Consider the following 22,819-nt stretch of genomic DNA (forward strand, 5'->3'; position numbering starts at 1 on the left):
TAGTTTTTTTTTTTTTGCTTTTTGGTGTTGACAATCTCTTAACTTGCATTATATTGTGTCTTTCTACCCCAGCTAAATGTTAAAGATCTGTGCGTAAATATAAAAAAAAATGATAGATACCCAAACAACCTTCATGTCATATCTATTCAGCATGCCATTAATAACGTGGGTCGCAAAATTATGAATGAGCCATTATGACGAGAAGTAATCATTAATTTCAAACATTTATAACTTGCACTGTACCAAAGTACATAAATAAGTTACATTACATTCTATACCAATACCCTTTTCTACCTTTAATTTCTAATTATCCATTTCTAATTCTGCCGTTCTAATTTAAACTATCATTACATACATGTATATGCATAATGAGCACCCATTTTCTTAAAAGTACTTGCAAAATCATTGCTTATTACATCCTAAAACATATTTTGATGACGGACTCCAAAATTTACACTTTAAAAAAGAAGTGCGTTATGTTTTTATGGAAAAAGTTAATAAAGTGCTAGCTCTATTTAACATTACAATACCACGATTCATAACGCTGTAGAAAAACATGCACGACTGACGAAAAAATCTGTGTTACTTCGACCGAACACCAAGTGGTACTTTGAAGAACTCCGTGACGCAAAACGCAAGACGCAGAGCTGAAAGATTATGGCGTTAGACAAGACTGGAGGTTCATAGACAAATTTTCAGGGACACATCCTCCAAGACAGCAAAACTCTTGTATAAAACAAAACAGGACTATTTTCCCCAAAAGATCGAAGAGTCTGGTAAGGACAACAAACAACTCTTTAAACTATCCAAGTCACTGATGGGGGAAAACAGGAAACTATTCTACCGTCTTCAACATCTAATAAGGAGATGGCAAATGAATTTTCTAAATTCTTTATCAATAAAGTGACAACAATTAGAGATGGTCTGAGAAAGCTTACTACCTTTAACATCGAAACATCGCTGTCCGTGGATATTCATTTCAGTGGCGATCCGTTAATGAGGTTTCGACACACAACAAAAGACGAAGTGAGGGCAATTATTGGCAAAGCACCTAACAAGGCATGTGAACTTGACCCAATCCAAACTTCGATCTTAAAAAAGACCTTAAGTGCCGTGGTTCCATTCATTACTAACATTATTAATGTGTCATTCGATCAATCAGAAGTACCTTCAGTTTTCAAAGAGGCACTAGTGAGACCATTGCTGAAAAAATCCGGTCTGGATAAGGAAGTATATAAAAATTATCGTCCTGTATCTTATCTCCCTTTTATCTCGAAAATCTTCGAAAAGTTGTTGCAAACCGCCTCGACGAACACCTGGACAAAAATCTGTTAAGGGATTCCTTGCAGTCGGCTTACAGACAACAACACTCTACGAAAACAGCACTTTTTTTTTTTTTATAATTTATTTCTTTTTCAAGGAAAAAACATACAGAAAAGACATTCAGTCACACACACAAACAGCACTTCTCAGGGTTAATCATGACATCATGGAGGCTTTGGACAATCAATCGTCAGGTGTAATGGTACTCCGTGACCTTTCAGCAGCCTTTGATGTTATAGATCACACAATTCTATTTCAACGGCTAGAGACAACTTATGGAATCCATGGAAAATCCCTGGCTTGGATAAAATCATATCATACCAACAGGCACCAACGTGTTGTGATCGGATACGTCAGACCCTTGCCATCTTCAGTTTTGTGTTCCACAGGGATCCGTCTTGGGACCAAAATTATATTGCCTTTTTTTCTAAACCAATTGGAGACATATGTCGTCACCACGGTTTCAAGTATCATTGTTATGCTGACGACACCCAAGTATACATGATAATTAAAACCCATGAAAACTGGAACGACTACTTTCTACGACTCGAAAAATGTTTGCAGGATATAAGTTACTGGATGTCAAATAATCTACTTAAATTAAACCAGGACAAAACCGAATTGATAATTTTTTCAACAAAATTCCAATCCAAAAATGTGCCAGTCCTACAACTAAAAGTCGGAGAAAGCGTCATTAACAGTGTAATATCAGTTCGAAATCTAGGCATCCATTTCGACAGTTTTCCTACCATGGAAAGCAAATTTCATACATCATTAAAACTGGTAACTATCATCTCAGAAACATTGGAAGAATCAGGGGATTTTTCTCAACAGACGCTTAAAAGACATTGGTAAATTCCTTAGTAACTTCAAGACTCGACTATGGAAATAGTGTACTTTTTAACATAAACAAAGGCTCCATAGAGATAAATTACAAAAAATCCAAATTACCGCAGCTCGACTTGTGACCAAAAAAAGAAAACGAGATCATATCACCCCTATTCTTGCTGACTTGCTTCCTGTTGAATTCCGTCCGAAATATAAAATTCTTGTTTTAACCTACTTGACAATTCATGGATTCGCTCCAGAATACTTACAGGAATTAGATACAATCCGTCAAATAAACCGGACTCTACGATCCGACGGGAGCTTGTGTCTGATTTTACCTAGGGTGCGCACTGAAACATATGGTGAAAGACAAGTTAGCTTTGCTGCTCCCTATTTATGGAACAGCCTTCCAGTGCGTATCCGTCAAGCCAAATCCGTTCAATGTTTTAAAAAACAATTGAAAACTTATTTTTATAAACTGGCTTTTGATTAATTTTTAAGATATATATTTATGTGTGCGCAAACTTTTTATTATATCCAAGTTTTTACCATAGATGATTGTAATCTGTCGGCCTATATTATTTACTTCTCCTTTTGTTTTATAGCTATGCATTCCATGTTTTGTAATGTCCATTTTATGTCCATTTTATGTAAAGCGCCTTAGAGTGATAATTTTATTATATAGGGCGCTATAAAAATGATTATTATTATTATTTATTTTAATCAGCATGCAGCTTTCAAACCTGAAACTGGCTGCTTGAACTCCGGCAAGCAAACAACATAAAATCAGTGTATTAAGCATCATGCATCGTCATACGCGTATGAAGGAAAAACAATTAAAATATGTAAAACGAAAAGCAAATTTGTGAATTCTTTATTCGCTCTTTGATCTTTATACATTGATATTTATTTGGGCTTTATCATCATTTTCGATGATCTTAACGACTCCCATGTATTCGTGTTTCCCCATTTGTACCACGTGATTCCATTCGAAGCAGACGTTTTTTTGCTGTAATACAATCCATTTAAATTGCACTTGAGACATTTATTAAACCACCAACCATTTCCATAACTTTTTGCACAGTTATCTCCCCATTTGTCGTTGTCACTGTCTTTTGTACTGAACATCATTCCGTTGCTATAGGTAAAGGAATCCCCTATAAATAAGATTTAAGTTTTTGTTGACTTAGGATGACCTAGTTCCGTGAATCTAAAGTGTTAAAAATAGCCTTAAAAACCAGCTCAGAGCACAGAAAATATGCAACATTTAAAATCCTTTTAGAAAAAAAAATCATAGGAGGTTATCAGATAGCATTTAAATAATTTGTTATGTCAAAAGAGGCTTCGTTCGATTTTCTCTTAATAAAACTATCATGTAAATTTTTTCACTTTTTGCAAACGACCGAGCTTAAGATCTCATAAAGATTAAAGAAAACGTTAATTTGGCATTTCGAACGTAAGATCTTATATGAAACGTTGATTTCTAAAGATGATTAAAAAGTGATCTTGAACATAAGATCTAATATGAAACATTGATATGTAGTGATTTTCATATAGCAAGTGTTCTGTCTAGTAAAGTAAATTCGTTTGTCACTTACTAATGCCAAGCGATCCTTTAAAACCTCCAACAGTCAACTTGTACTTATCAGATTTGCTTCCGACCTTAAACGTTGAATACAGCACATGTCCTTCCTCCCCGTTAAACTTTTTAAGATTGATTCTTAACCTTTTCTTGCCATCTTTAGTAAGGTCATGAATGGCATCGTTTCCTTTAAAGGAAAGGCAAAATTATAACAATATCCTAATTATAACCTAATGGCGGTATCTACTAAACGCTTTTTGAGCATGTTATTGTGCAAGCTCCAAAAAAGAAATTGTGAATAATTCAAATTAGGTTTTATCTCGTATTTCTTCTAAAAAAAAACTGCATTTGATTATAGATTATAAAAAAGATATGAAAATATTTAGAATAGTTACTTTAGACAATTTCTTTGCATTTACTTTATTCGATGTTAAGGTGGCTCACTACAATTTGAACTTAAAATCAAAGTAAAGAAGTACTGTCGGGAGTTTTATTTTATTTTTATTTTATTAATTTTAAAATCAACGATATGTTATTTTGCCTGACAAGTAGTTTCTAATCTGTATTTGAATGACGCACATTTTTACGATATGAATTCTCGAACTTTTCCGACAAAAAGATAGAATCAATTTCATCAAACTGTGTATCGAAATGTGTTTAAAAATTGTACACGTCTGGGTTCAAGCAATATTGAATTCTAGTCTCGTTCAACCAGACGCTCGACTGTCTCCGGTAATCTCCGACTACCAATAGAGGCTCTTTGCTTTTCGGAGATTTGCGGAGACAGCCGAGCGTCTGGTTGAACGAGACTATATTGAACTCTGGCGTAGGAATACATACAACTACAAAAACCAATTAGATTGTTCGTATTATATAAAACTGACTATTTTCAAGGTATTTATAAATAAATTTCTTTTGAAAAACAATGGTACAGCATACAGTACACTGAATTTATCTATTATTTTCAAGATCTACGTCTTGTCAGCGACGATGATTTGTGCTGAGGTTCAATCACTGTTTCATTTTCGGTTTGCCAGAGTAACAGCATAGGAGAGTTGATTAAAATCATCTCCCAAAAAACGTCAAAAAATAGATTATGATAGCATAATAGATAAATAGTATTTAAGTCAAATAGCCGAAAAAATGCGTAACTTTGAATACAGTTTTATTCCCCTTAATTTAATTTAGTAAATACGAACAAAACCCTAGGTGGATTCAAACTCATGTCTGGTTCACACGCCTGATACCTGAACTACTGAGCTATGACGATATACAACCATACCGACTGATACAAACAATTCAACAAAATATTTAAATCGCCATCTCCTGACCTAGTGTCTTAAAATGTATAAGTCCAGATGTAGATCATCAAAAACGCAAATTAATAGCCGAAACTTTTCTCATCACTTTCCATTGAATTTTTTTTAAATTGTCGGATTTCTGATTGTTTAATAAATAATTGATATTGATAAAAAAAAGTACCGTTGGAAGCTTATTGTATAAAAGTGTTACATGTAAATTAAAAAAAAGTAAATGCAAGAATATGCTTATATTATTTAATTAGGCTTTGCTAATTTGTTTATAAACTATTTTTCCTTACCAAACCAAAACTCATGACCAGGGTGTCCGAATCCTTGAGCATATTTCTGCCAGGATTTGTTTTGAAAATCTGTGGTACCGTTAAACCTCCTCTGTATAACCTTTAATCATAATTTAAATAAGTAATAATTTGCTAATTGATATAAAATGCAATGAAGAACGATTCTACCCGATATGAACGATATAAATTCAAGAAAAAAATATTTTTGCAAATTAACGCGAAAATCTCGCAATATGCGAAACGCTCGTGAATAAACGCTTTACCTTCGCGATATAACGCGAAAATGTCGCGAATAAACGCTTTTCATTCGTGGCAAATCTGTAAAGCATTGGAGTTAAACAGCACTGGATACAATTAGTGCTTTTCCAATCAATATCGATTCAATATCACTTTATTAATGTATATTTTATTAAAACTTACTTTGGAAAAAACCCCAAATGATATGTACGTAACCTGTTTAATTCTTTTTACAGTGCATTTCTTTTAACAATTTATAATATTCAATATATATATAATATGTTTTTCATAGGGGTTCTTGTATGAAAAGACAATATTCATATTAAAGTTTCGCGTTTATTTGCGAAAGTAACGCGTTTTTTCGCGAATATTCACATTTTCAACTGTCTTTGTCTGTGATAACAATACGAATAAATTGTGAAGCCTATAAACCAATAATTAAAAAAAAGATGAGCGACATCAAATGGGCTTTTCTTATAGCATAACCGAAAAACGGTATCGGCTGCACCGCGTAGCAATAGTAATACTAGATAGCATGTGCTACATGAGAAAATAATGGTTTTAATTTATGTTGTTTTAAAGCGTAGAAATTTAAAATAATATAAAAAGAAGTAATAAGGAATCATTTTTTGAATATTATGAGGTGATTATTTCGGCCGGAGCGTGGTCAAATTTATCATAAAGCCCTTTGGTCTTATTAAATTTGACCACGCCCCGACCGAAATTATCACCTCATAATACTGATTCCTTATTTTTTTTAAAAATTCTTTTTACTTACGAAAATCTGCTCAAGGGAGAGTACAATTAAAATCCATGAAATGAAATAAAACAAACACATCCTTGTTGAAAAATACTCATTTTCACAACCCCCCCCCCCCCAAAAAAAAAAAAAAAACTTCACCAAACCAAACAAACAAAAAAAAAAACAAGAAAAAAACCCCACAGGAACGAAAACAAGAAATTAAAGATGGGACTTCAGATATAATTAAACATTCAGAAAACACTAATAAGACACAATTTTTCACCGTTACCATTCATGTACTTTCAGGCCCGTTGCAATGAAAAACTTCCAAAGAGTTTATTTTTAGATGTGCTAGAGGGAGCGTTTTTAGGGAAGAAATCATTTATCTTTAATATTTTTAATGAACATCGTTTGAACCCTGATATTTTCATAATTATCGATTAATTAAGCACATTATCCATCCGTGTTATCTTGGGACAGAATATAAAATATGCATATTAAGAAAGATTTCATTTTTTAACCAAAAAAATGCAGTACTATTATATTACTATCAACAGAAAAGATCAAGTGCACTTCACACTTAAGAGAATGGGCCCTTCAGTGCCGTTTTTATGTAGAAAATATCAACAAATTGTTTTTTCCGTAATAGTTAAGCCCTGGTGGATATTTCTGATTTATGTATGAACGCTTAAATTTACCAATTTACCAATTTACAAACACAGTTCAAATAATTCAGGATTTTTAAATGCTATAAATAATCTAAATCCGGAAAATTCGAACCGAACCTACTTGAATTGTGTCTATTTAAGGTCAGACGACACGTTCCTCAATTGTATATAACATTTTCCAGGAATTTGTTAATGGTTTACTACTACCATGAGAAGCTTTCTTGCAAAATATTAGGATACCTTACCAGGCATTTTTGCAAAATACTAGAATATGCAATTTCCTATATAATCTTTTTGAAAATACACTTTTTAAAAAATTTAAAATAAAAAATAAATAAATAAATAATATACCACAGCTAAATTCGCTATATAGGGCGGGGCTTTGAACTCACAACCTCTAGAAGCTACGCTCCTGGTAGAGAGCGGCCAGGGCTCTAACCACTCGGCCATCTAGGCATACATCCGTATACAAGTAAATTCTAATCATTTTAAAAATAATTATAAAAGTAATAATTTTATTGGAACTCTTCATTACGAGGAGATACAAAAAAGATGCTCGAGGAACGTGTCGTCTGACCTTAAATCAGAAGGAGGAGACATTTAAATCAGCATTATTTTGTTGGTGGATCGATTGGCGCGTTTGCTGAATTTTACTTAATGAATTATTTTACGTCTGAAAAAAACTCGAATGAAGCTTTGAAGTTGTATATTACCATAGTGATCAAACAAACATCCCTTACCATACCAAGTTGATGTCAATGTTTTACAATAAGCACATTTGACAAACTTCTACCTGGATAGAACCCACGTGATTGTTTGAATTAATTTATTCCATGCGTGGGTTCAAACATGGGTCACGCAGGTAATAGCTTTCGCTTGCTCTAGGAAAAACCTTGAAATTTTCATACGTTTTCCATCTTTTAGGTACCAGACTAATGTAGTACAAACTTCTTATTTTCACAGGACTTTTCTTAATGCGCAATGCATATTTTGTCTTTTCCACAAGTTTGTACTCCGTTAGGCTGACAGTAAACAAAGTCTTTGAAATGAATGCCCGGCCTCGATTCACTATACAAAACCACGAATGTCGGCTTACCCTTACTATGTTGTAAAGCTTCGTGCTTTTTATATACAGTAAATTCAGCGCTTAAACTTGCTGATTCTTATAGATTGGATATCAATAGGTGATGTTAGGTAAAAAAGTTATGCTTAATTTGAATCTTCATTTTTTTCAATTTTTACCGGGGCCCATAAAAGCACTCGTCCTTTGTTTGAGTTAAGAAATGAAGATAATAGTTTTCTATTGATCGACGTATCAAAGAAAAAATTGACCGGAAAACTTCATCAATGCGCGTTGATGAAAAAATTGATGAAAAAAAATGATGAAAAAATGGATGCGCCTTCAGCTGATGCAGAGCTTTTGAGCTGAATTTAATGCATTAAACACAAATAGTGAGTTAAAATCTGAACCGGCTGAAATGAAAACGAACGGAAAATACATGCGATAGCTGTTGATATTTTTCACTGTGCAGAAAAACTCGTAATAAAACGAGTTTTCATGTGAGATCGCTGGAATATGCAACTGGACATAACCATCCAAGGAAATGCGACCGTGGATGAAAATAGTTGATATGTCGACAAAGATTAGTATATATAAGCGACTTTTGTAAACGTTGTGGTAACTAGATAGCCATTGATGTACTTAAATGGTATATATCTGCCGCTTGGAATGCGCCGAAGGAGTTAATGCAATACTCATAGCTTTTCTTTACGACGCTCATTATGATGATCGATCATGTACGTGTGTAAATTTAAAAAAAAATAAAAATTATCGTTACCAAATTTGAACAGCAGTGTTACCGTGAAAGTTTATAGGCCTATATGTTCCTTATAATATTCCTGGGAAAGGAACAACCAGCCTCGCTGTAAATGTTGATTGATCTCAAGCAGACGAAATCGTGAGAAGACGCTTTATTTTCTATTTGAATCAAATAATGTGTTTTGTTTATTTTTGAAGGTTAAACTTTCAAGTTTTTATATTCATAAGGCTGCATTTTGTTTGCTGACAATAAAACATTACATTTTGTTGACAGTGTTTATCTTGGAAATTCCCGTTCTATAAATAGTGTTTGATCAGAACAGTTGAGAAAAGTAGATCCGGCAAAATTTTTATTGATGCAGGTATCAAAGAAATTTTTCGACCAATCGGAAGCGCCGATATCTCATCAAACGTATAGATATTAAATGATTTGTACTTTTTCGGTATTATTTCATTAACATATCTCAAAAAAATAAATATTATGTATTCGATGCATCTACATTTTTATATCTTTTTTTTACTCGCAATTTACTTTTCTTTCTCTCAAAGTACGATTATTTCTATAAAACAATTAGTTTGATGCATACTCACCGTCCACCCCCCTCCGTCTGTTGTCATGTCACAAAACACCCGTCTCTTGACTCCATTACTCAGATATATAGTATACACGCCATCTCTGTTACGTCTGTACGGTTCTTTCCTCAGTATATCTGTACAGTCTTTGAACTTTTGATCTATTTCAAATCATCATAATTATAAAAACAAAATAAGGAGAACCAAAAAACATCTATTTCACCCATTAACACCCCTTTTCAAAAGAAATAGTAGAACAAAAGAAACAGATGTTGATACATAATATAATTTCATAATCTAAGAAAATAAGACTGATAGCCTATAACATGGCAGTCTTACCTTGAAAGAAAAATACATGTGCATGTACGTTTATGCCCATATATGAAATGATGATTAGATATTGATTTAATTTCTTGCGAAAATAAAATCTTTAAGACAAAACTGACATACAATTTTTAGAGAACACCAATCCCCCATCAAGCTTGTACTTGGACTTCACAGTGAGAACCATTGGTCCCCCACTCAGAGATCCCGTCATCTCCGTGTGTTGCCATGGTGCATTTTTGAGAAAAGAACCAACCTCATCTATAGTATATCAGATATATTTAAATTTTAATTCTTGATACTCAAAAATTTTGCACATATGTTAGATTCCTTTAGTTATCAAACTAAAGACGCGTTTTTCTTAAAATTGAAAAACAAAACAAAAAGCATTCGATGAATTAATACATATGAAGTAACATAACACATGTATAATGAAGCAGTAGCTTTAAGAGCATATTCTATCATAATTTAAGTTTGAGTTATTTCAAGACAACCTCCTCCTCCAACTCAGTCTGATCATGTTCAATAAATGGTCAATAGGTAATAACTAAAGACGTAATAGAAAATACATAAAATGATACTAATCATTAATAAAATTTTCTTTATGTCTAGATTAATCATTCACAACTAACCCTTTACAAATGGATGCGGGGTTATGATCATTACTAAAATTGTCTTCATGTTTAGATTATTTATAATTCGAGGAATTATTCAAAACCAACCCTTTACAAATGGATGCGGGGTTATTCCAGATGAACGGATAACTGTAACATAAAGATGAAAGACTGCGTAAAGAACTATCCACGACATGTCACCTTCTGTGCTCACCGTCCACTGTACGAATGACTGTGTGAAAATCGATACCGTCAATATATATAAATGACCTTTAAAACTCACATTAAAATGAAACAATATATTTGTAAGCCAGAACGACGATATGTTTTGTTTTTTATTCTATTTCATACACTTTATATCATGTTGCTTTTTTGCAGACCCTATACTCACGAATACAAACTGTGATATTTTATTGCATTTATAATATGTAATGGTTGCAACAAGGCGTTCAAGAAACTTGCTAAGTTATCTTCCTACTTGACTTAAATTGTCCTTTTTTTAAAACAATTTATCGATGATATCAAACGTCAAGCATAACAAGATTTATCAAAAGTATTATTCATTTCCCTATTCATCCACCCCCCACCAAAAAAAAACCAAACCCAACAACAACAACAAATAAAACAGACAATCTGAATAAACAACGTACTTTATATTTATCCAGTTGATACAAATCTTCGTCATCTATAAGTAAAATGGAACAGTGTACTTTTTTCTACATATCACAAAACACAAAACTTAGACAGGATTACGTGTTATTTTGTTGCTTATATACATGTAACGATATTTAGGAACAGAACATGTATACATAAATTGGATTATTTGTCTAAGGGCTGCGCTTGCCTGATCTTTTTATTGGCCAAGTTATCATAAATTGTTTGGTTATCGATTTCTCTAAAAAAAATATATCGCTACTTACCTGACTTTGTGTCTTCTTTCTGATTCCATGGCACTTGATCCTACCTCTATCTTTTAAGAGGTCCGTGTTGCTCTGTTTTAAATTTGTATTTCGTTTTAGAGATTTTTGAGATGGTTGACAGTTTGTTATTGTCAATGAATTTATTGGCCTCCATCCCCCCCTTTTTACCTTATATTTGATGAATGAAAGTTGTTATACCAAGGTGGTTACAGGTAAATCACAATGTATCTTTCAGTATTGTTAAATTCATTCATACTAAAATATGAAAGCTCCAACTGTGTTTCCGACTCATCAAAAGTCCTTATCTAAAAAAATATACTTGTATAGATAATGTATTTATCATGCAACCAATGGAAAACGCTGACTCCATTTTCAATAAAAAAAAACTTTCGTAAGTTACATTTACCTACTCTATATTAGCTTGCGTAAACATAAAATGATTGCTAATGAGTGCAAGGTGTCATGCTGTGGTAGTTAATGCTAGGTAAATCACAAATGTATCTTTAAGTATTGTTAAAATCAAATACTATATATAAAATAAATATGATGAAAGCTCCAACTGTGTATCAGACTTGTCAAAAGTCCTTATTTTTTTCTAAAAAATACTAGATAATGTGTCATATCATACAATAAATGTAAAACATAGACTCAAATGGCCCTTCTCTCAAAAAAACTGACTAAAATAAAAATTTCACAACCCTGTAAGTTTTCGTTTAATACAGATGTTTACTTTTTTCAAAAATATTATTTACAATATTGTCAAAAGTAAAAGTAAAATAAGAGTTTTTGTGATATTTTACAGCGCAGATACTTTTTGAAGAAAAGGAAAATATTGTCTTTAGTCGTAAGATTTTTTGTGAAAAGGGCCGCTGTTTCATTATATTTTTCTTCGAGGGTTACATATACCTCCGCACAGTCACGCTTTTTCAACCATAAAAATATAATCTGAAATATTTAACGTCTGATTTATATATCTCATTCTGAATGATATTATGTTTGAAAAATAGTAAACACTATGGCATATACTAATCAATTTAGAACAGATCCTAAGAGTAAGCCTAAAGAGTGCTTATATGTATTAAAGAAGGAATCGTACAAACGGAACAGAGATGGCGTGTACACACCATATCTAAGAAATAGAGTCTTGAGATGGGTGTTTTGTGACATGACAACAGACGGAGGGGGTTTGACGGTGAGTATTTTTAAAGGTAATGTTTCAAACCGCTCTCTTTTGCTTCCAGTGTAAAATCTTTATGAATCATTTGGCTATAACATCACTGAACTCATTTATAAGGGTGTAAAAACTTCTTATGTTAAAACAAGTCAGTTAGATATTTTTCTTCAAACAGTACATAATATTTTTATAACTTTTTCCCCCACAGAAAATACATTCTATTATGAAATTCACAACATGTAGATTTACAATATATGTGATTTGTTTTCAGAATTTTGTTTTGATTTCTTTTAATAAAGACATCGATGTTAATATGAATGATTCTTAAGGTTATACAAAGGCGGATCAACATAAGCACAAATTTTCATACTCAAACACGGGCAGCATATAAAAAAGGATTTGGACACACTGAACTTGAATATTGGTTGGGAAAGTTTGGGTCACTCTTAAAAAATAATTTTCTTTATCAGTTGCTAGTTCTATTTTTTTTTTCGGGGGGTGGGGGTGTTGTTTAAATCAAATTGGAAATAAATAATGAAATATACAAAATTTTTTGTTTTTTAAGGTTACGCTGCAATCATATACACTGTCATCAGTAAGTTTCAATATGTATTCTAGATTTGTTTTTATAATAATTAAACTTATTTCGAAATAATAATATTTTTGATTGTTAAGTATTTTATGTCTGGGAGAAAGACGAGTATAAACATGTACAATGTACACGCATTGATCAACAATCTAAATTATAAAGGACACATAACAATGAAGAAGAATTATTTCTGCGTTAAAATTTATTTTAATAGATTCTTTAAGTTATCATACCGGGATGGCATTTTCTACGGCCGACAATGACAACGACAGATATAGCGAGAATTGCGTCCAGATGTATGGAGGAGGCTGGTGGTACAACTTCTGTCACTGACCTAATCTGAATCTAACCTGAACGGAAAGCACTAGCAGAAGCAAGCTCCCACTGCTCTCTCTATATCCTGGCTCTACAGGAAGGACACATCAGACTGGAGTTGATGATCAAACCAAAATTAAAGAGAATTTATACGAGATGATTAGCTGATACTCTGTCCCGAGTTTTTGCTTCCACAACTTTCCCCTTGATATTTTGATAATCATTAAATACTTTTGTGCACAAACTAGGTTCATCCACTAATATGAAACATTCCAGATTATCTGTTTCAAAACGCCCTCTAGCACTTTACGTTTCAATACACAACCAAAAATAGAAAATATGCTGGAATTTTGTATTGCATCAGCCATAATTAAGCCCAGATGATTACGTTGAAAAATTGTGCGAGATGTCCCGAGGGGGTTATGAGTAGTGACAATATGTTAACATTTCCCATTATAAATCTCCGTAAGAAATTTGATTTCGTTCCTGTGAACTTTTATGACTGAAAAATGATAAAGTGTCAGGGAAGATATTTTGGATATTATCCTTTTTATCGATTTCATCTGTTTTTCTTTCACAGATATGTTTATTTTTACTTAAAATCATCAAAAAGCGATGGAAACAATAATTTGGGACAGACTACAGTAGATGTTTCATTTCAACCGTATATGTTTTGGATATAAATTAAATATAAAATTGATATTTTTCTATTTGTTCACCAATTTCTTTCCTAATTCAAATTGTGTGAAGTAAAGGACGACGGACCCAAATCACTGCTACAATGGTAATTTTAAAAAAAATTATATGAATTAAAAGGTATAAAAGAAATATCAAAACCGATCAAAAGATAACATGAAAATCGAATCAGAGTTTTAGTAGGAACCATTTTAACAAAATGTTTGCGTTACTTCTCTTTTCAATTAAACATAATGGGGGAAAAGCGTTCTTGTGAGAGAAAAAAAAATCTTCAATAGATTTTCTACCCAAATTGAAATATGATACTTATATGATGATTTCAAAAAAGTATCATTTAAAAAATGGCCATGCCATCGACTTTTTTTTTTTACGCGGGCACATGCCAAAGTGCTGTGTGTCGTTATTATTCAATTTTTCAAGAGAGGTACTGCACAAAGTCTAAGAGGTTGATTTATGAGACATCATAATTATTCTTTATGATAAATTACTTAAAAAAACAAATACAGGGACGGTTTCACTTTTCAATACGAGTACTGACAATGATTGGGATGTTAATGATTTCTTTACTGACTCAAACTCATTTTAATTATGTAACTCTATCTATGCAGATGGTTATGAACTACTTGAGCTAATATAAAACTCACTACATTACTGTGATATCCCCGTAAGAAGTTTTTGCATGTTAAATAAAATTGAAAAGCGTAAATTATAGCAAGGTCATTCACTGCTTGCACTACGTAGTGTGTATTGATGACATAAAACAGCTATATATTGCATCCTATGCAATTTTTCATCGAATTCTAGTGATTGTGACTTAATATTGGGAATTCGATATTCTTAACAATTCACTCTTTTAGGTACATATCTACGCATAGCGAATAAAGTCCGTCGACTTTAAGTTGATATGATGAAATGTATGTGATATTAAACTTTATCTTTAATATAACAAAAAGACGATACATCCGCTTCCGTATAATTTATTCAGTGAAATTTCATCTTTTGAAATAAACTTTAACAAATTGACCTTTTTACAGTAAAAAGGGTTTCTTTTTTGAAATTGGAGGAGCAAACAAAAGGCATTTATGATATAAAGTAAGAAAATATACTTTCTGAAGCTCTAGAGAATACCGTTTCGCTCTAGAAACAAAATACAGAAGATCTGTACTAGGTTGTGAAGATTGGCTTTGATACTGATAAACCTCCTATTATGTTACCTTTTAGCAATATTAAAAAAATAGTAAAGAATATCAAACATATGAATCCTGAAGAAAGTTTTATTCACATGCTAAACAGTATCTAAATATCCATCCTTTGTTTAACGGTCAATATTGTTTCAATGGCATTGTCTTTAAAAGTATTGTGATTATATATATATATATATATATATATATATATATATATATATATATATATATATATATATATATATATATATATATATATATATATATATATATATATATATATATATATATATATATATGTATATATATATATATATATATATATAACGATCCATTACTTTGTACATTTAATTAATAGATCAACGACATATTTTTCACCTGGAAAGCAACATATAATATAGAATTGTTGATAAGAAATGGTCAAAAACTGTTTAAAAACACTTTATATGATAGGATTCGATATACACCCCAGTATTATACATCATTTCACTGAAAAATAAATTAGAATTACATTACAACCATTAGGATATCGGTTATCGGTGCTCAAAATGTTTATTTGTGTTTGGCAATTTTTTCTCCATTAATGATTATTCGTATCTGTTTGCTCAAGACAAACTTTACGTTTGCCTTTGTTAATATTATATTCCTTAGATAAGTACATTAGGTGTCAGTGGTAATTTGCATAACTGATTTGATATACAGGACCGATTGAATACACGGGATTTAACTTATATACCTTGCTGCACCTCAAAGATTAAATAAGCTTTGCTCTGTTATTATTACTTCAACACTATCATCGGACATAAAAGTATCTACAAATATTTTACAATAATACTTAAACACATCGACAGGACTAGTGAAATAAACAAGAGGCCCATAAGTCATATCGCTCACCTGAGCAACAAAAGGCATGATAAAATCAGCTGCAGGAAGTCATATTACAAAGTATCTGGACAATGTGCTATGATACATGTAGATCCTGTATAAAAAAATCAGTTTCCCCCTGGATATTCTTATATTTATAATCTAAGTCCCTTTTATAAACGGATGAATTTGTAGTCATATCACAGTCAGCATTTCAGTTCTAAAAAAACCCTACACAATATATAAACCTACATCAAACTCTGATCCGCTTGTGAGGCTCAATAATCGTCAAGGGGCCAAAGTTTAAAATTTTTTAAAGAATCAGCAATATGTAAAAATGCTTGCATTAAAAAAAGGATATATATTAACATTTCAGATTTTATGAATAATTAATTGTTTTCCATGTACAACTTGATCCCTAATGTGGGCCCACCCTACTCTTAAATATATTGAGTTGAAAAAATTGAAATCTACGCTATTTGAAGTTGCTTTCACTAAAGTTACAGCTTTTCTATGCAAATAGTTTTCAAGAAAAAGATTTAAAGATATTTCTTTTTATTTTCCTCTGCAAAAAATTGTCTCCCCACCCCCTCCTTTTTACACCCCATCCTACCCCGGGAATCATGATTTGAATAAATTTGAATATCCAATACCTGGCGATGCTTCCACACAAGTTTCAGCTTTCCTGGCCTAATGGTTCTTGAGAAGATTTTTTAAGATTTAATATTTATGTCACAATCAATAGATTTATTCATGCTTACAATTTTCCTGAAGGGTACCTCTGACTTTTATTCTATGTTCATATCCTTTTTTGTGCCTCAGATTTTTTCACTTCAGGTATTGATCAATAGTGGACTATACTCGGACTGTTCTTTTTGTTTTCTATGATACTATAAATACCCATGCTTTTGGTCAATGAGCCGGGGTCCATTAGCACGCACTGCAGTAGTAGCATAATGCATAGCTAAGCGTATTTTTTACGGTAACCAATCTCCATTAGGGGTAAGTTCGTTTTTCTTTATACTTTAAGTAACTGTTCTTAAACGTGTTCGATAGTATTTTCGGGTTAACGTTTTACATACTTGTTTATTTACCGTAGAGTTATGGTGCTTTTGTGTGACAAGCGTGGTCTGCTAGTTTATTTGTGAGTTTATATTTTGTAGTGTTAAACGGCGTTATTGGTCATACATTGACTCTTCTTTAATGTTAAGGGGTCTTATACACTTAACTATATTGCATGCTAAGAGGTCTTATTCGTTTAACTGTGACAGTGTTTGATACGTTAAGGGGTCTGATACACTTAACGGTTTTGTAGAGCGAGTATTGTTCGGTGTGATGATCCAGCCATAATCACCAGTGTTCCGGTACTGAACATTTTACCACCCGTGTAATCTCCTTCGAGTACTCACTTACTTCGCTGGAAGCCGGTGGACGGAAGCCGTCATCTTAGGACGTGGTACCGAAGGAGGACACATTGGAGGAACACTGGAGGGACACTGCTGACATATGTACCACCATAGGAGGCCATGACGAATAGGAGTTTATGAACATTTTTTAAAAATATTTTTTGAACATTCCCCTTCCGCAAATATCGAAATGGCCGCTGCATGGTATGTTCCTCACTTCTGCGAGTTTGGTTCCAGTTTGTCCTATCAATGTCCTGATTTGAAATACCCATTATCAAACATGCTACAGTTTCGCTTTCTATAAAGTTTAAATTTGAATAGAATGCCGTATATACGATAAAGAATACATAATAGATAACAAACTGTTTCTTTCCTATCCATCCTATCTTGCATTTATAACCAGTCAAAATCGAGCTAACTGTATATCAGTACATTGATTTTTTTACTCTTGAAAGCAGTGTAATGAATAGAAATTCCGTTGGCGGCTCCGACAACGCTGTTAGTTAGGACGCACAAACCTTTCATTTTCATCGTCAATACGAAGAATAGTTTATCTTGAATTTGACTTATCAATTCTAGGGATGGGCGACTACACCTGTGTGTTCCTTTAAATCTGCCACTTAATGTTTCAGAAGGAGAAAAAAAGAAACGGAAATCAATTGTTATCATTTATTCACTTAGACTAATACAGAGTTATTTATTTGGGCTTTATCATCATCTTTGATGATTTAAGCGACTCCCATTTATTCCCGTTCTCCCAATAATACCAAGTCATTCCAGTATTTGTAGAAGTCTGTTTCTTAAAGTATATTCCGTTCAAATTAGAATGGTGACATTTATAAAACCACCAACCATTCCCAAAGGACGCTGCACAGTTTCCTCCCCACTGGTCATTGTCGTTGTCTTTCGTGGAAAACAGCATTCCGTTTTGAGCGGCAATTGAATCCTCTATTAAGAAGATAATATTAATTTATTACAAACTATTATGACTACATGGATACTAAAGAAACAAAGTCAATACGGCTTGAAACTTTTAGTGTGGTAATGACGCTTAACTTAGAAAATATCATGACCGGAATTAAGGCAGATCAAAAAGATCTCCAGCAACTGTAATTTTATTTTATTTCGTAAGAAATAGGTTTCAAAAGGACTTTTTTGTGTTTAATGATGCAAAATAATGCTTTATTTCCCAACGTATTACACTCCAGCAATTAGAATTCAATCAGTTATATCAACACCAAACCGGCTCTTGCACTATTTAAAAGGAACACTTTCTAATTAAGTGACTTCATCACGACGATAGTTTAAAATTGTTAAAAACAAATGGAACAACAAAGTGCATCTTCTTAGTTGAAAATCTATTTATTTTCCTTTTATGAATTTTGATTTAAAGTCTCTAATAAATAAGTTCTTTTTCAAAGCTTAAGTTTATATTTGTTGCAATAAATGTAAAGTGTTTTTGCCACCAGACAGTAAAACCAAACACATGTCAAACAATGAAACCCCTCTTCTGCGAACCATGTCAAGAAAAGAGGTTTATTATTTCATTGTAAAATAACATTTCACTTTTAAAATACTTTTCGTTTTAATAAAAAGAAAAAATGAAATCGTTGTTAATTTCTCTTCAAATGTTAAGCTTTATTTTTATTATAATTCAAAGGTGTTTGATTAAAAAAAAAAAGAAAAGTGGCCAAACAAACTAAAATATCAAATGTTTTACATGTATCTTCGATCTTTGTTTTGTCAGATAGTACAATGTCTATGAACTATGAACGAAATGGTACATAGTAAATGAATATTTATTAAGTACTTACTCATGCCAAGCGATCCTTTAAAACCTCCTACAGTCAGCTTGTACTTTTCAGACTTGCTTCCGACTTTAAATGTTGAATACTGCACATATCCTTTGTCACCGTTGAATTTCTTTAAATCGATTCTTAATTTCATCTTGTCAGCCTTTGTAAAATCGTGAATGGCGTCGTTACCTGGAAAGGGAGTTCAAAACTCTATAATTAAAGTGAATTAATTATCATAATTGCTAATTGTTATTTCTATCAACAAAATGCAATTTATATCCTTGTTCTTAAAAGTTTGCCATTATTTCCTTCCTTAAAAATGTATAATCTTGTTTTATGAATGATATTTTATAAATTGATGATGTTGCTTTAAATATATTTAATTATGATCATTAAAATGTTCATCGAAAAAAGAACTTTTTTCTTATTTCTGTTTCAGTTTCAAATTAGTTATTGAATATAAACGCTTACCTAACCAGTACTCATGACCAGGATGTCCGAATCCTTCAGAATACTTCTGCCAAGATTTGTTCTGAAAATCTGTGCTTCCGTCAAACCTCCTTTGTATTACCTAAAGCGACAAAAAAAATTTCTTGGCACACTGATTGAACTTGGCATTAAATATATTGTTCCTGCTAGAGCACAGGATTAAGTTTTGAAAGGTTTATGAAAACTATCTAGAAATTTACAGAATGGAATTTACTTGCTAATCAGTCACCTATCCTATTCCTTTAATCAACATTAAGGTACATGAATGGCAGATAACTACTATGTTGAAGATTAATTTCCGAAACGTATATCCAAATTGATATCTCTTAATAACGAAATGTCAATTTAATATGTTTTACGATGCGACCGTTGGGGCGAGCGCAGCATGTGATCAAATAATGAATTATGATAAATCAATAAAAATAAAAGTATCAACGTAACGTAAATGAATTTGAATGCAAAATAAAATATAAACATGCCTATTTTTTCTAATAAATTTTCATTATTCATAATTTATAAGATTGTTTATTTATTTAAATAGAATTTATCTCAGATACAATGTTGTTGAATAATAAAGATTTTAACATAATGTTTATTGCAGTTTATTTCCTCTTTTCTTGCAGCAGACATTTTTCTTAAACTTACATATAAAAAATTGACTTATTACGGGAGGATGTAATAAATGTGAAAATAAAGATACCATTGAGCAGTTAAAGAGCTAAAGGCATACTACACACTCCCCATTCCTCACCCGGATTAGAATTTTCCTGATTTTGAGAATTTCTTTTTCATTTTGCTTGTAAATATTTTTTGAATGATGCTGCCGCGCCCCTCTTAAAAAACGTTCCTGGAAATTACTGTAAATATATAGTGAATAAAATAAATGTGAGCATTCATCCAAATGAGAGCAAGCTACAACTGTTTCCTTTTAAAAAAAAAAAAAAGATATCCCCATTCGTTAGCTTTGCAAGATTTTGAGAAGATTTTGGTATTTATATTTCAGCAGATTTACAATAACTACTTAGAGTAATTTCCCCTTATTGTGACGTCAAAGTTCACGTCGGTCAAGTGTCGTCTGTCTCTTTGAAAAAACACTGGAAAAAAACTAAGTGAAATATACTGTTTTGTTTACTTAAAAAGCATGATATTCTTGAAATTACACAATTTATCTGTTTCTCAAAGGTTTTACTTTGATTCTCGCGAGAATGAATCAATTGCATGTCTAGTGAGATCGTCCGACATTGATAAATTGCATTGTGGGTCGAAATTTACTGACGCCGCAAAAATTCTGTGGGATCAATGTGCAAGAAATCCATTGTGACGTCACTCGAAGGAACGACAACTCTGTTAGTCTTATGTAATGGAATTATTTTATTTACAATGTATGAATAATGATGTACATAGTCTTTTATCTTGTTCTCGTGAGAGTGTAAAATGGGAAACCATATTTACAGGGAATAACTGGGACGATTAAAACAAGGCATTACTGGTCCGATTTACTGACGCCAAAAAAAATCCGTTGAATGAATGTGCAACTAGTCCGAATTTTCTATTCACACACGCCTTGCCGGTAGAGCTCACTTCGCTTCGCGCCGGTGCTGCGCGCCGGCGAGCTGCGCTCGCTTTAATCATAAATGAAGTTTGTATAAGAAAATATATCCATATACGTGTGATATTTTATTCAGTAACAAAAATTATTGTCTCTATTCCATATACAAGTTATCTGTATTTGTTCAGATAGAAAAAGGTTTTTTAAAAAATGATCTTACCGTCCAACCTCCTCCGTCTGTTGTCATGTCACAGAATACTCGTCTCTTGACTCCATTACTCAGATATATTGTGTACACGCCATCTCTGTTCCGTCTGTACGGTTCCTTCTTCAATATATCTGAGCAGTCTTTGAATTTTTGACTAGGGACTTACAAATTAAAGTAATTATAACATTACTTAAACATCAGTAAACCTCTCAAAATTCCATAGAGATATTAAAAGCCTGATTTTGTTTCACAAAGACAATGACCTAAAACATGGTATACTCAAGAAAATTTGATTTTATGCATAACTGATATTAAAAACGAGTGTTCATTTGAATAAAAAGCTTTTTTTTTTACCATAGCTAAACCATTAAAGACAAAACCCACACACATTTCTTAGAGAACACCAATCCTCCATCAAGCTTGTACGTGGACTTCACAGTGAGAATTATGGGTCCCCCACTCAGAGATCCCGTCATCTCCGTGTGTTTCCATGGTGCGTTCTTGAGAAAAGAACCAACCTCATCTATAGTACATCAGATATATTACATTTTAAATTTTAATTCTTGATACTCAAAAATTTGGCACATATGTTAGATTCCTTTAGTTATCACACTAAAGACGCGTTTTTCTCAAATTTTAAAAACAAAACTATACACAATTGATGAATTGATATAATATGAAGTAAGATAACACATGTTTAATGAACCAGTAACTTTAAGAGCGTATTCTATCATCATTTAAGTTTGAGTTATTTCAAGACAAACTCCTACTCCAACCCAATCTGGTCATTTTCAATAAATGGTCAATATGTTATAACTAACGACGTAATAGAAAATACATATCTGATAAAATGAACTAATCATTAATACAATTGTCTTTTTGTCAGAGTATTCATAATTCGAGGAATTATTCACAACTAACCCTTTACAGATGGATGTGGGGTTATTCCAGATGAACGGATAACAGTAACATAGAGATGAAGGACTGCATATAGAACTAACCACGACATGTCACCTTCTGTGATCACAGTCCACTGTACGAATGGCTGTCTGAAAATCAATACCGTCAATATATATAAATGACCTTTAAAACTCGCATTAAAATGAAACAATATATTTGTAAGCTAGAACGGCGATATGTTTTGTTTTTTATTCTATTTCATACACTTTATATCATGTTGCTTTTTTGCAGATCTTATACTCACGAATACAAAATGTGATATTTTATTGCATTTATAATATGTAATGGTTGCAACAAATCGTTTAAGAAACTTGCTAAGTTATCTTCCTACTTGACTTAAATTATCCTTTTTTATAATT

General features: G+C 32.2%; 2 protein-coding genes across 2 annotated transcripts; both read right to left on the reverse strand.

Annotated features, from left to right (window-relative positions):
* Positions 1-3,010: 3,010 nt before the first annotated feature.
* Positions 3,011-10,351, reverse strand: LOC105345862 (ficolin-2). Its single transcript, XM_066082977.1, has 6 exons — positions 10,329-10,351; positions 9,823-9,957; positions 9,391-9,533; positions 5,334-5,433; positions 3,750-3,920; positions 3,011-3,308 (listed from the first exon to the last, which is right to left on the reverse strand). The coding sequence occupies exons 2-6, from the start codon at positions 9,908-9,910 to the stop codon at positions 3,058-3,060; spliced, it is 753 nt and encodes a 250-aa protein (XP_065939049.1). The 5' UTR covers positions 9,911-9,957; positions 10,329-10,351; the 3' UTR covers positions 3,011-3,057.
* Positions 10,352-18,113: 7,762 nt separating this feature from the next.
* LOC117683309 (ficolin-2-like) lies at positions 18,114-22,529 on the reverse strand. The gene is made up of 6 exons (XM_034452476.2): positions 22,422-22,529; positions 21,889-22,023; positions 21,513-21,661; positions 19,726-19,825; positions 19,273-19,443; positions 18,114-18,406 (listed from the first exon to the last, which is right to left on the reverse strand). The coding sequence occupies exons 1-6, from the start codon at positions 22,507-22,509 to the stop codon at positions 18,156-18,158; spliced, it is 894 nt and encodes a 297-aa protein (XP_034308367.1). The 5' UTR covers positions 22,510-22,529; the 3' UTR covers positions 18,114-18,155.
* Between the last annotated feature and the right edge of the window lie 290 nt (positions 22,530-22,819).

Source organism: Magallana gigas, chromosome 4 (assembly GCF_963853765.1).
Source record: "Magallana gigas chromosome 4, xbMagGiga1.1, whole genome shotgun sequence".
NCBI classification, from domain to species: domain Eukaryota; kingdom Metazoa; phylum Mollusca; class Bivalvia; order Ostreida; family Ostreidae; genus Magallana; species Magallana gigas.